Genomic DNA, 13746 nt, shown 5'->3' on the forward strand with positions numbered 1-13746 from the left:
CGTGACCGCATCACTGCCTCCTGATGATGTTCCAGTTCAATGTGGGGTGATAGACGCTGCAGGGAAATATCTGCAGGGCCTTCCTTCTGATTACATTGTATTTGAGGGGTTATCTATATAGGGATTACAGTAAGATGTTTTCTAATAAACAAAATGATAAAACGGGTTAGGGATTGAAATAGATATGTACCGCATATATGGCAAGTTGTGTATCGTAAAACTCCTTTAATGAGGTTTGTTCAGAAAAAAATTAAATAATCAGGTTCAGATTTGCAGATGTAAAAAAATGGAGCTACCCCAAGATTAACATACTGTAATAAAGTAGTCTATAGCGCTAAAACCTTAGAAATGTATATATTGCGTAGAATTTTCTATTACATGGTTGGATGTTGGATGTGGTATGGATAACAAGGACGTATCATGACATAAGTATAATAAGAAAAGAAACAATACCCTTTGTCTTGCCACATAGATTATCCGTAGATAGCACAGCATCATCATGAATATCAGGGTGAACAATGGAATGTACCATCTGAAATGAACAACATACAACTGAGTTTAATGTCGACAACCAGATATCATACAGTTATCACATAAATTAATAATAATAATAATAATAATAATAATAATAATTTATTTCTATTATGCCAACATATTCCGCAGCACTTTACAATTCAGAGTTTACATGTATAAACAAGATAAGACATTATAGAATAATGCATAGTTTAAAGTATATCAAGAGGAGTGAAGCCCTGTCCCCAAGCTTACAATCTATGAGGAAATAGAGGTAAGTGAAAATGAAAAAATAAAGTGCTTGTAGTGTAAGGTCCAGCCATCAGCAAAATAAATAGGGGCATTCAAATAATGCTGTATGAACCAGTCACAAGCCAAAGTTTGTACAATACAGGTACAAGAAGCTACCAAGTGAATGGGAGAACAAGGGGATAAATTAATCAGTGAGGTAAGGTGATAAGCCAGTCAAAATAAAGGTGTTTTAGGGCATGCTTGAAACTGCATACTGGGAATTAATTGGATTGTGTTTGGTAGTGCATTCCAAAAAATTGGTGCAGCATGAGATAAGTCCTTGAGATGGGAAATGGATGTTCAGATTATAGAGGATGTTAATCTTAGGTCATTAGAGGAAAGGAGAGGATGGGTAGAATGGTAGACAGAGATGAGGGGGGAGATGTGGGGCAATGCAGAACTGTGGAGGTATTTGTGTGTCAGAGTTTGGAATTCTGTTCAAACGAATGCTGAAGTTGAGAACTATCATACAATACTTGTTTGGAAAGCCCCCACAACCTCGAATATTCTTAAATATGAGAATTCTGTCAACTCCTGATCTATGCTGATTTATTTATTTTTCTGCCTTTTATTAGAACTAACAAAAGACTACTAGTCAGCACCATGGACAGGGATTCTGACATATACGGTTATGTGGCTAAATGTACATATTACAGTATAATCAATTCTAAAATATAATAATCAACTCTCTAGAGAGTATAGTAAAATTGTAACCTCATAGATCAAAGAAAGAATGCCTCATGTAAACATTCTAGTACATTAAAAGGGTGTTCCACATAAATGACATTTATCATGTCTCCACAGCATAGATGGTAAAACCGTACTGCTGGGCCTCCTGTTAGAAAAAAGTAAGGGGTTATGCAGTGAAGAAGAGTTTGAATGGATTGGCTGTCCAACATTGTACTAATGGGACAAATACAGAACTGAATCCAACACCCAGCGCTCCAGGCTAGCAACATCTAACCATTATCCTAGGATCACTAACAAATGTTATTTATGGTGAAATCCTCCTTTTGGGAGGTTTCCTACATAAACCTTTTTGGAAAAACACCACAACCATTTTCAGGGCAGTTTTTTTTTTTATAACCAATGATGGATAGTAATCCAAGAAAAACTATATGTCATTCCTATATATTTCCCATTCCTTTTGAATCCACTTCTGCCTTAGAAATGCAGTTGATAACCATACAGTACACTTGGTAATGTCTGTACATGCACATATAAGACACACTGTTGTAGCAGTATTTTAAGATTAGAGACATTTACCAATAGGCAACACACAAATGTACATTTTCAGATAATTTTAGAAAAGTAGTGAGGTCAGGGCTGAGATGGATGCAATTATTATTGAAATAGAGATATGTTCCCTTGATTTAACTTGAGTTTCTGTGGAGCATTATCTGGTGCTTGGAATATTTTAACTCACATGAAAACACACAGAAATAATAAATTATATATATACAGTTAGGTCCAGAAATATTTGGACAGTGACACAATTGTCGCGAGTTGGGCTCTGCATGCCACCACATTGGATTTGAAATGAAACCTCTACAACAGAATTCAAGTGCAGATTGTAACATTTAATTTGAAGGTTTGAACAAAAATATCTGATAGAAATTGTAGGAATTGTACACATTTCTTTACAAACACTCCACATTTTAGGAGGTCAAAAGTAATTGGACAAATAAACCAAACCCAAACAAAATATTTTTATTTTCAATATTTTGTTGCGAATTCTTTGGAGGCAATCACTGCCTTAAGTCTGGAACCCATGGACATCACCAAACGCTGGGTTTCCTCCTTCTTAATGCTTTGCCAGGCCTTTACAGCCGCAGCCTTCAGGTCTTGCTTGTTTGTGGGTCTTTCCGTCTTAAGTCTGGATTTGAGCAAGTGAAATGCATGCTCAATTGGGTTAAGATCTGGTGATTGACTTGGCCATTGCAGAATGTTCCACTTTTTTGCACTCATGAACTCCTGGGTAGCTTTGGCTGTATGCTTGGGGTCATTGTCCATCTGTACTATGAAGCGCCGTCCGATCAACTTTGCGGCATTTGGCTGAATCTGGGCTGAAAGTATATCCCGGTACACTTCAGAATTCATCCGGCTACTCTTGTCTGCTGTTATGTCATCAATAAACACAAGTGACCCAGTGCCATTGAAAGCCATGCATGCCCATGCCATCACGTTGCCTCCACCATGTTTTACAGAGGATGTGGTGTGCCTTGGATCATGTGCCATTCCCTTTCGTCTCCAAACTTTTTTCTTCCCATCATTCTGGTACAGGTTGATCTTTGTCTCATCTGTCCATAGAATACTTTTCCAGAACTGAGCTGGCTTCATGAGGTGTTTTTCAGCAAATTTAACTCTGGCCTGTCTATTTTTGGAATTGATGAATGGTTTGCATCTAGATGTGAACCCTTTGTATTTACTTTCATGGAGTCTTCTCTTTACTGTTGACTTAAAGACAGATACACCTACTTCACTGAGAGTGTTCTGGACTTCAGTTGATGTTGTGAACGGGTTCTTCTTCACCAAAGAAAGTATGCGGCGATCATCCACCACTGTTGTCATCCGTGGACGCCTAGGTCTTTTTGAGTTCCCAAGCTCACCAGTCAATTCCTTTTTTCTCAGAATGTACCCGACTGTTGATTTTGCTACTCCAAGCATGTCTGCTATCTCTCTGATGGATTTTTTCTTTTTTTTTCAGCCTCAGGATGTTCTGCTTCACCTCAATTGAGAGTTCCTTAGACCGCATGTTGTCTGGTCACAGCAACAGCTTCCAAATGCAAAACCACACACCTGTAATCAACCCCAGACCTTTTAACTACTTCATTGATTACAGGTTAACGAGGGAAACGCCTTCAGAGTTAATTGCAGCCCTTAGAGTCCCTTGTCCAATTACTTTTGGTCCCTTGAAAAAGAGGAGGCTATGCATTACAGAGCTATGATTCCTAAACCCTTTCTCCGATTTGGATGTGAAAACTCTCATATTGCAGCTGGAAGTGTGCACTTTCAGCCAATATTATACATGTAATTGTATTTCTGAACATGTTTTTGTAAACAGCTAAAATAACAAAACTTGTGTCACTGTCCAAATATTTCTGGCCCTGACTGTATATATATATATATATATATATATATATATATATATATTGTGAGGTAGCGTGGTCGGCTGCACGGAAGAAGACACGGGATCCAGGCACCAATGGTCACAGCACACGGTTTATTGCACAAACCAAAAGTCCAAAAAACAATACACATGTGTTCCCCTGGCAGAAACTCAGGGAGTTGTGTTCACTCCCTCACACTAGGGCCCCACGCCCATGTTCCTGTTTCCTTTTAACCCTCCTTCCAGCCTGCAGGGAAAACATTAACCCTGGAGTGGAGTTGCTTTCTATACATGGAGTGAGCGCAACCGGGGCGAGACGTACCGGCCGTCATAGATAACCCCGGTCACAGTCTCACATACCCCCCCCCTCAGTTCAAGCGAGCGGGGTTGAACTACTGCCATCAAACACGGGCCGCGGGACAAGGCATCGGCGTTGCCCTGCAACCTACCGGCCCGGTGTTCAACCGTAAACCAGAAGTTCTGCAGAGAAAGGAACCACCGGGTAACCCGGGCATTCCGTTCCTTGGCGGACCTCATCCAGACCAGCGGAGAGTGATCAGTCACCAAGCGAAACTGTCGTCCCAGCAGGTAATAGCGTAGGGACTCCAAGGCCCACTTGATCGCCAGGCACTCCTTCTCCACTACGCTATAATTCCGCTCGGGAGGGGTGAGCTTCCTACTTAAGAAGGTGACGGGGTGTTCCTCCCCCTGAACCACCTGAGACAGCACTGCCCCCAGGCCGACCTCCGAGGCGTCAGTCTGTACTATGAACTCCTTCCGGAAATCAGGGTTGACAAGAACGGGCTGTCCGCACAGGACCCCCTTCAGGGCCCGGAAGGAGTCCAGCGCACCATGACGGACTTCTTGCCTTTGAGAAGGTCCGTCAAGGGGGCTGATAGTCCCGCAAAATTTTTTACAAACCTCCTGTAGTACCCCACGATACCCAGGAAGGCCCTAACCTGCTTCGTGGTCAGGGGTCTAGGCCACTTCTGGATCGCCTCAACTTTGTTAATTTGGGGCTTAATCACTCCTTGGCCTATTACGTAGCCCAAGTAGCGGGCTTCCGTGAGCCCCAACGCACATTTCTTGGGATTGGCTGTCAATCCGGCTGTTCGGAGCGCGTTCACCACCGCTTGTACCTGTTCCAAGTGGGTCTGCCACTCAGAGCTGTAAATAATGATGTCATCAAGGTACGCTGATGCATACGCCTGGTGGGGTTCCAGCACCAAGTCCATCAACCTCTGGAACGTGGCCGGAGCGCCATGTAACCCAAAAGGCAAGACAACATAGTGGAAGAGACCCTCCGGCGTAACAAAAGCGGTTTTCTCCTTGGCGGACTCCGTCAGTGGCACCTGCCAGTACCCCTTGGTCAGGTCGAGCGTGGTGAAATATCGCGCCTGTCCCAGCCTATCAATCAGCTCATCCACCCGGGGCATGGGGTAGAGATCGAACTTGGATACTTCGTTCAATCTCCTAAAGTCATTGCAGAACCTTAAGGAGCCATCGGGTTTTGGTATTAGGACAATGGGACTAGCCCATTCACTCCGGGATTTTTCGATGACCCCCAGGCGTAGCATTGTCTTCACTTCCTCTGATATGGCTTGTCTTCGAGCCTCCGGCACCCGGTATGGCTTCAGGCGTACCTTCAGGTGAGGCTCGGTGACAATGTCATGTCGTATCAGACTGGTCCTACCAGGCAGCTCGGAGAAGACATCGGGGTTCTGCTGAACCAGCCGTCTGGCCTCTCGCCTCTGTTGCTTGGTGAGGGCTTCTCCAATCCTTACTTCCGGTTCGTCCTCTCCGGAGGTCGCTGGAGCCGGGTTTGAACGACCCGAAGAGGAGGGAGATGGGGAAAAAGCAACCATCAGGCTTTCACGTTCCTGCCAAGGTTTTAATAGGTTGACATGGTATATTTGTTTAGGTTTCCGCCTACCGGGCTGCAATACCTTATAGTTGACCACCCCGACTCTTTCCTTTATCTCGTAGGGGCCTTGCCACTGAGCCAGGAATTTACTCTAAGCCGTGGGGATCAATACCAACACCCGATCCCCGGGTTTAAAGGTCCGCACGGTGGCTTGTCTATTGTAGCGGCCGCTTTGCGCGGCCTGAGCCTCCTGTAAATGCTCCTTCACAATTGGCATGACCGCGCTTATGCGGTTCTGCATTCCTAAAATGTGTTCAATCACACTTTTATGGGGGGTGGGCTCTTGCTCCCATGTTTCCTTTGCCAGGTCCAACAATCCCGGGGATGTCGCCCGTATAACAATTCAAAAGGCGAAAACCCCGTGGATGCCTGTGGCACCTCTCGTATGGCAAACATCAAATAGGGAAGCATCATATCCCAGTCTTTCCCGTCTTTGGAAATCACCCTTTTGAGCATGGTTTTCAGGGTTTTATTGAATCGTTCCACTAAGCCATCCGTCTGAGGATGATACACAGACGTACGCAACTGCTTGATCTGGAGTAGCCGGCATAGCTCTTTGGTCACTTTAGACATGAACGGGGTCCCCTGATCCTTAAGGATCTCCTTGGGCAACCCCACCCGGCAGAACACAGCAAACAACTCCCGAGCTATAAGCTTCGCCGCAGTATGTCTGAGAGGTATCGCCTCTGGATACCGGGTGGCATAGTCAACGATCACTAGGATGTGTTGGTGCCCTCGAGCGGACTTTACGAGGGGCCCCACCAAATCCATCCCTATCCGTTCAAAAGGGACTTCTATAATGGGTAATGCTACCAACGGACTACGAAAGTGGGCCAGGGGTGCGGTAAGCTGACACTTCGGGCAGGTTTCGCAGAACCGTTTTACCTCCCCAAAGACCCCGGGCCAATAGAACCTTTGCAATATTCGCTCCTGCGTTTTCTTGACCCCTAGGTGGCCACTCATCAGGTGTTTATGAGCCAAGTCGAGGACCCGCCGGCGATATGGCTGGGGCACCACCAACTGCTCTACCCCCACGCCCCGTATTTCATCTACCCGGTAGAGTAAATCCTGCTTAAGAGCGAAATGGGGGTACCTTACCTGGGCACCGGGCAGCTGTGCCACCCCGTCAACCACTGTCACCCGACTCCGGGCATGTATTAATGTAGGGTCCTGGAGTTGGGCTGTCCCAAACGTATCCGGGGACGCCTCCAACTCCGGGATGGGCTCGACCATCTCAGCCTCTCCTGCCAATACCTCTAGGGGCGACCTATCGGGATCACATTGTGTCCCTATCATGGGGACCCCTACGGCAGGCGTCCCGGATTCGGGATTGTCGGGCTCAGGTCGCGGACTGTCCAATATCTGAGGGGACTTAGGAGGCCCCTTCCATAGAGTCCAAAAATAGGGCAGATCCCTTCCTAGGATCACGTCATAGGGAAGAGTGTTAATAAGTCCCACCTCATGTTGCACCTGACCGCAGGGTGCTGTGATGGTGACAATCCCCGTGGGATAGTCTCGGCGGTCCCCATGTATGCAAACCACCCCCACGGTACGTCCTGTGGCCTTTACTTCAGCCCTTAGGGTTGATCGCACAAGGGTCACTAAGCTTCCGGAATCCAACAAGCCGGTAACCGGACATCCATTCACCTGTATTTGGCACAAGTGGGGCGCAGTCTCCGGGGAGACAAGGTCAGCGGTACACACCACCTGAGCATACATTGAACCCCGCCGGGTAACCCCACAATCCATGGGCTCCGTGGTGAGGGGACACTGGGCTTCCATATGTCCCACCCGCTGGCACCGCCAACATCTAATAGGGAAGGAAACCCCCTTGACGAGTTGTCGTTTAGGGTACATAGCCTTCCGGACCTCAGGGACGGCGGGCGCGGCCTCAGACGGGACGGTAGCTGACTCCCGCACCGGTATCAGCAGTGGGTCCTTGGCCCTAGGCTTGGAGGGGCCGGACCGACGGGCGGTACGCAAAGTCTCAGTGTCCCGTATCAAGTCCTGCGTAGCCACATGCCGCTCCACCAGGCACACTAATTGGTCCAGGGTACTCGGGTCGCCCTGTCCTACCCACCGTTGAATGGTGACGGGTAAAGTGCGCACAAAGCGATCAACTACTACCCTTTCCACCATTTGCGCAGGGCTCAGAGTGTCAGGCTGCAACCACTTCTTTACCAGATGCAATAAGTCATAGGCCTGGGAGCGTACGGGTTTGGCTTCCTCATAGAACCACTGATTTACCCGCTGAGCCCGTACATAGGTATTCACCCCCAACCGAGCAAGTATTTCGGCTTTCAGGGTCGCATATTCTATGGCGTCCTCGGTACAGAGGTCCAGGTACGCTTTTTGGGGCTCCCCCTTCAGATAGGGAGACAATACCTCAGCCCACTGGGGGGTCAGCAGCTTCTCCCGCTCGGCCACCCGCTCAAACACCGCCAGGAACGCTTCCACATCATCCCCCGGGGTCATCTTTTGCAACGCTTGTCTCACCACTTTTCGGACGCTGCCGTCGTCACCCGGTCCCGGGGTTGTTGCTGCCGGTCCGGCACAGATCGACTTGGCCAGGAGAACCATCTGTTCTTGGTGTCTTTGTTCCTGCAATTTCAAGGATTGCTGCTGACGATCCAACGACCGGAGCAGGTGTGCATTGGTCTGTTGCTGCTGTGCATTAGCCTGTTGTTGCTGTGCATTAGCCTGCTGTTGCTGTGCATTAGCCTGAGCCAGCTGCTTTAGTATGTCCTCCATGGCGTCGCCGGGTTTGGGCTGTAGTATAGCCGCTCGAATCCAGGACATGTGCTACCGGGTCACCAGGGATGGATGCTACACCTCACCGGGCTGGCATGCCCGCCGTTCTCCACCATCTGTGAGGTAGCGTGGTCGGCTGCACGGCAGAAGACACGGGATCCAGGCACCAATGGTCACAGCACACGGTTTATTGCACAAACCAAAAGTCCAAAAAACAATACACATGTGTTCCCCTGGCAGAAACTCAGGGAGTTTTGTTCACTCCCTCACACTAGGGCCCCACGCCCATGTTCCTGTTTCCTTTTAACCCTCCTTCCAGCCTGCAGGGAAAACATTAACCCTGGAGTGGAGTTGCTTTCTATACATGGAGTGAGCGCAACCGGGGCGAGACGTACCGGCCGTCATAGATAACCCCGGTCACAGTCTCACAATATATATATATATATATATATATATATATATATATATATATATATTACATCCCTCCACCACACCAAAAAAAAACCCAATCAAGCAAAAAACTCTAAAAGTTTGAACCCACTTATACACTACACCCAGTCTTTTCCTATTGTCACTATTGTCTTGGCTGTCTTAGCGTCTATTGTGGAGGTGTAACGTACCAGGGAGGGGTATCCGTGGGCGAAGGTTGTAGTCCTCTACCCAAACCGGCACTCTACAGACACGGGAGACAGAGTGGTGTATAAAGTGGGTGTGGAGGTGGTACCTGATTGAAGCTGCTCATCTAGGGTTTCAACAGCTTCTCTGGATACTGTTCACTCCAACCGGCATCACATAGTAACGAGTCCACTACCGGTCACAACTGTAACAACTTTACTGTAAATTCTATTAAAATGCAGCTTCCAGTTCATAAAGGCAGTTTATACACCAAGATCATTCACAGGCTTTGCTTGCTCCACAGAACCTGACTCTTTCACTATAGCCAACAAGGAAGGGAGGGATGGGGACTCTATCTTCCTCTTTACTAATATTCCAGCTCCCTACAAATGAGAGGGCTACTAGTATTCTTGTTCCTGCCATGCCAGGGACCCTGCCATTCAACAATGGCCCAGTCTCCAGTCCACTCTACTAACAGCCGCCGGCCTAGGAAGGGGGTGCACTTCTCTTGCTTTACCTTCCATAACTGAGGAGTTATCCCTTTGCTTCAGTCCACTTGAACCTTCCTCTCTTGTCTCCTTTCTGTTCCTGGGTACTCCACACCGCACTGCTCCACTCTGCTAAAATCTGACCCTGTTAGTGCTCTCACTTATCTCACTTCTTCCCTATCTGCCTTAACCAAGAAGCACTCTTTCCTATATTCTCCTGTGCTGGGGACTGCCCTCCCCCTATTGACCCTCTAGATTCAGTTACTCTGAGGGACCAAGAACCCAGCGACACCTAGTGGCCAAATTGCACAGGAAAAATGCACATATAAAAATACAGTACTCTAAAACATATACATTCAAATCATAACATCTTCAGGGGCGGTAGGGCACTGACCAACCTCTGATATAGGCACGAGGTGAGCATGCTAACACTGGAGCATGCACGCCACATGGGAGTATCAACATGCACACTTATTTCTATATGACGACAATAACATTCTCCGTCTGGTTTTCTCCTTCTCTTTATAATAACATTCTCCATCTCATTCCAGGTTATATATCCAAAAGTGTAGATTCAACAATTCCAGGATTCACACTGTTGCCACCAAAACCCCACATATGCTGGGTGCACACTGGGTACTCTGTGTAACGGAAATGCTATTGCCAGCAAATAGGGTATATTTTCTACTAGTCCTGAACCTGGACTTAATTTGCATAAAAAGTTAACAGAATTTTTAGACCACTGAATGTCGGATTAATGGAATTTCACTGTAAAGTTATAATTAAACCACTTGAATAGATGGTTGAATGCTTTCCTCTCTAAAGGTGTTGAGAGGGTTCTGGGGATTAATATTGTATTATATATGCATTAATCATAAGTCAAGGTGTAGTTAATAAGCAAATCCTTTTTAATATGCTGAGGACCCACCTCCAGACTGTCTGATTGCCAGGGTGTAATGCTCTTTTAATCATACTCGCTCACTTTCGCACATCAATTTCCCTAATAGACTTTAATAGCATTGCTTACAAATGTCAGAGCCACCTACGTTCACGATACACAGGGGACTGATCACTCGCTGGGTAAAGGGCTCTCTGGGTAACTTTTTTTTCCTCTGTCATTCCCCTTGTTCTAGAGTAACTTATTTAACTACAAGACAATAACCTCCGATAATTGCAGTGAGGTACTGTCTAGCGCTGCTGATTTCGATAAAAGGCTCTTGGCACTTCCCCAGGATTAGCTCTCCTGCGCTCCCTTGTCAGCTATAACTGATTATAATGTGATAGACTATAATAGGATGGGATTACAATGTAGCATATTATAATCTGTGTATCGTAGTAGATCACAATATAATTTGTTATAACTAGCAAAGCAGGGTAAAGGTAAAACACGGGACATCCTAGAAGGGCTTTTACACACCTTTACAGCAGATTGTGCTCTGTAACGGCTTTTATATTATTACCTGGTGAAATTGCAGCCACAGTTAAAGGGATTTTCCCACAAACAAAGATAATTTTAAAGTTGATTTTACTCAACAGATCTTGGAATAATAATAAGTTTCACAATGTTTATATTATTTAAAAAAAAAATGTTCCTGTGCTGAGATAATCTCATATATGTGCCCTGCTATGTACTGTGCAATAGCTGTGTCTGACTGTACAGGAACATAGTCTGATCATACCTCAGCTCCTGGGCAGGGGAGGGCATACGAGAGTATACAAATAGCACAGCATGGGATTTATTATTATTTTTTATTATTATTATTTATTATTATAGCGCCATCAATTCCATGGCGCTTTACATGTGAAAGGGGTATACATAATAGGGCAAGTACAATAATCATAAACAATACAAGACACAGACTGGTACAGGAGGAGAGAGGTCCCTGCCCGCGAGGGCTCACAGTCTACAAGGGATAGGTGAGGATACAGTAGGTGAGGGTAGAGCTGATTGTGCGGCGCTGCATCAGACTGAGGGTTACGGCAGGTTGTAGTCTTGTCGGAAGAGGTGGGTCTTCAGGTTCCTTTTGAAGCTTGTCAAGGTAGGCGAGAGTCTGATGTGTTGTGGCAGAGCATCTGATTCTTTTTATGAGGTAAAACATTTCCCTGCTTGTTTTAAAAAATGTTTTATCTCAAAGAAATAATTATTTGCGATCCCTTGCTGTAATGTCTGTATACTCTCTTTGGCATCCTTCCCTTGCCCAGGAGATGTGGTATGATTAGACTATGTCTCTGTGCAGTCAGACACAGCCATTACACAGTACATAGCAGGGACACATATACAAGATTATCTCAGCACAGAAACATTTTTTTATAAATACATCCAATTGTTGAAATTATTATTATTCCAGGATATATTCAATAAAATCAACTTTGTGGGAAAAACCCTTTAGCTGTTTTAAAACCTAAAAATCACTGATCTTTGTAGGTTAAAAAATGTTTATTATACTGAACAAAAATATAAATACAACACTTTTGTTTTTGAAAAAGCTAAACCCAAAGATGTAAGACTTTATCAAAGTAAACAAAAAGCCTTTTTCTCTCATATACTTTTCACAAATTTGTCGAAATCTGTGTTAATGAGCACGTCTCCTTTGCAGAGATAATCCATCCACATCACAGGTGTGGCATATCAAGATGCTGATTAGACAGCATCATTTTTACACAGGTGTGCCTTACGCTGGCCACAACGAAAAGCCACTCTAAAATGTGCAGTTTTGTCACACAGCACAATGCCACAGATGTCGCAAGTTTTGAGGGAGCTGCAGGAATATTCACCAGAGCTGTTGCCTGTGAATTGAATGTCCATTTCTCTACTATAAACAGAAAAATATATTGAGCTTACCAATTCAGTCATTTGGATAGAAATCAGTCTTTAGTAATCCACGCTCGGAAGAGGCAGGACCAACCACACAGCAGTGAAAATGTAACAGGAAAAAAATTCCAGCAAAGGATCACGTTGAAATATAAGATAAAAATTACCTTTTATAATAAAGTTAATTAAAAAACAAAAGTTCTAAAGTAATCCTGGCAATACGTTAAATGCAGTCCATGGTGCAAAAATCAGATAACGCGTTTCGGCTTAAAGAGCCTTCATCACGATCTAACAGATCTTACAGTAGAGGTCAGATGGCAGAGTGTGTGTACAGCGTTATGTGGATGAGCAGTTTGCTGATGTCAAAATTGTGAATCAAGTGGCCCATACTGGTAGTGGGGTTATGGTATGGGCAGGTGTATGTTACATATAGCTGTCATGGGGTGTAAGGGGATAACAGGTGACTAGGGCTCCTAGACTGACCCTCAGGCTCGGGGGCCCTAGCTGTCCCTAATCCCAGGGATACCTCAAGTGGTGTCTAGGCTGCCTTCCTTGCTCTGCTCCAGGCAACCCTGATCTTATACTCCCACTCCCCCACCCCAGGGCAGGACTGGGACAGGAGTGGTTAAACACCCACAGACATAGCAAAACGGGAAAACCAAAAATTCTATCACACAGCTAGCACACATGGAGATATAAGACAATACATAATAAGGAGGACATAATGAGCAGGGAGGAAACAAACAAATGACAAGAGGATGTCCACAGCACACCAAGCAGCATGCAATAAATCACAAGCAACTGGAACACAACAGCACACATACCGGTTTAGCAAAAGCTATAGTCAGCATGGGAAAACAGGCTCCACCATCTTAAAAAGGTGGGTGTCAAGCTATCAGTAGGGGGCATAGGGAGTCAGGTAGGAAAAGAACTCCTGAGTGTAGTTAGACAGAAGCCCACTAGAGGTCAGGGATAGTCAATCAGTCAGGGTCTATGCCAGGACGTCACATCTGTACGGAGTAGAACACTATCCAAAGTCAAAGAACAGAGCCAAGGTCAGATACTGAGAGAGCAAGTAAGCACAGGTGAAGACATGAGGAACATGGGACAGGAGACTGGAGGAAAGGGAGATATGAAGGAAAGGTTGGGTAGGAGGGACAGAGGGACGGATGGGCAGTAGGAACGGCGATCAAAACAGACTGGGGGAAAGGAGGTCAGGTCAGGCAAGAGGAACGGAAGTCAG

General features: G+C 45.7%; 1 protein-coding gene across 4 annotated transcripts in view; it reads right to left on the reverse strand.

Annotated features, from left to right (window-relative positions):
• The window catches only part of LOC142288327 (uncharacterized), a 936281-nt gene that overhangs the window by 262415 nt on the left and 660120 nt on the right, over nt 1–13746 (reverse strand). For all 4 annotated transcript variants that reach the window (XM_075333504.1, XM_075333506.1, XM_075333503.1 and 1 more), the window contains one exon: nt 454–532. In XM_075333504.1, the coding sequence (XP_075189619.1) occupies nt 454–532 (79 nt within the window). The remainder of the gene's footprint in view (nt 1–453; nt 533–13746) is intronic.

Source organism: Anomaloglossus baeobatrachus, chromosome 2 (assembly GCF_048569485.1).
Source record: "Anomaloglossus baeobatrachus isolate aAnoBae1 chromosome 2, aAnoBae1.hap1, whole genome shotgun sequence".
NCBI classification, from domain to species: domain Eukaryota; kingdom Metazoa; phylum Chordata; class Amphibia; order Anura; family Aromobatidae; genus Anomaloglossus; species Anomaloglossus baeobatrachus.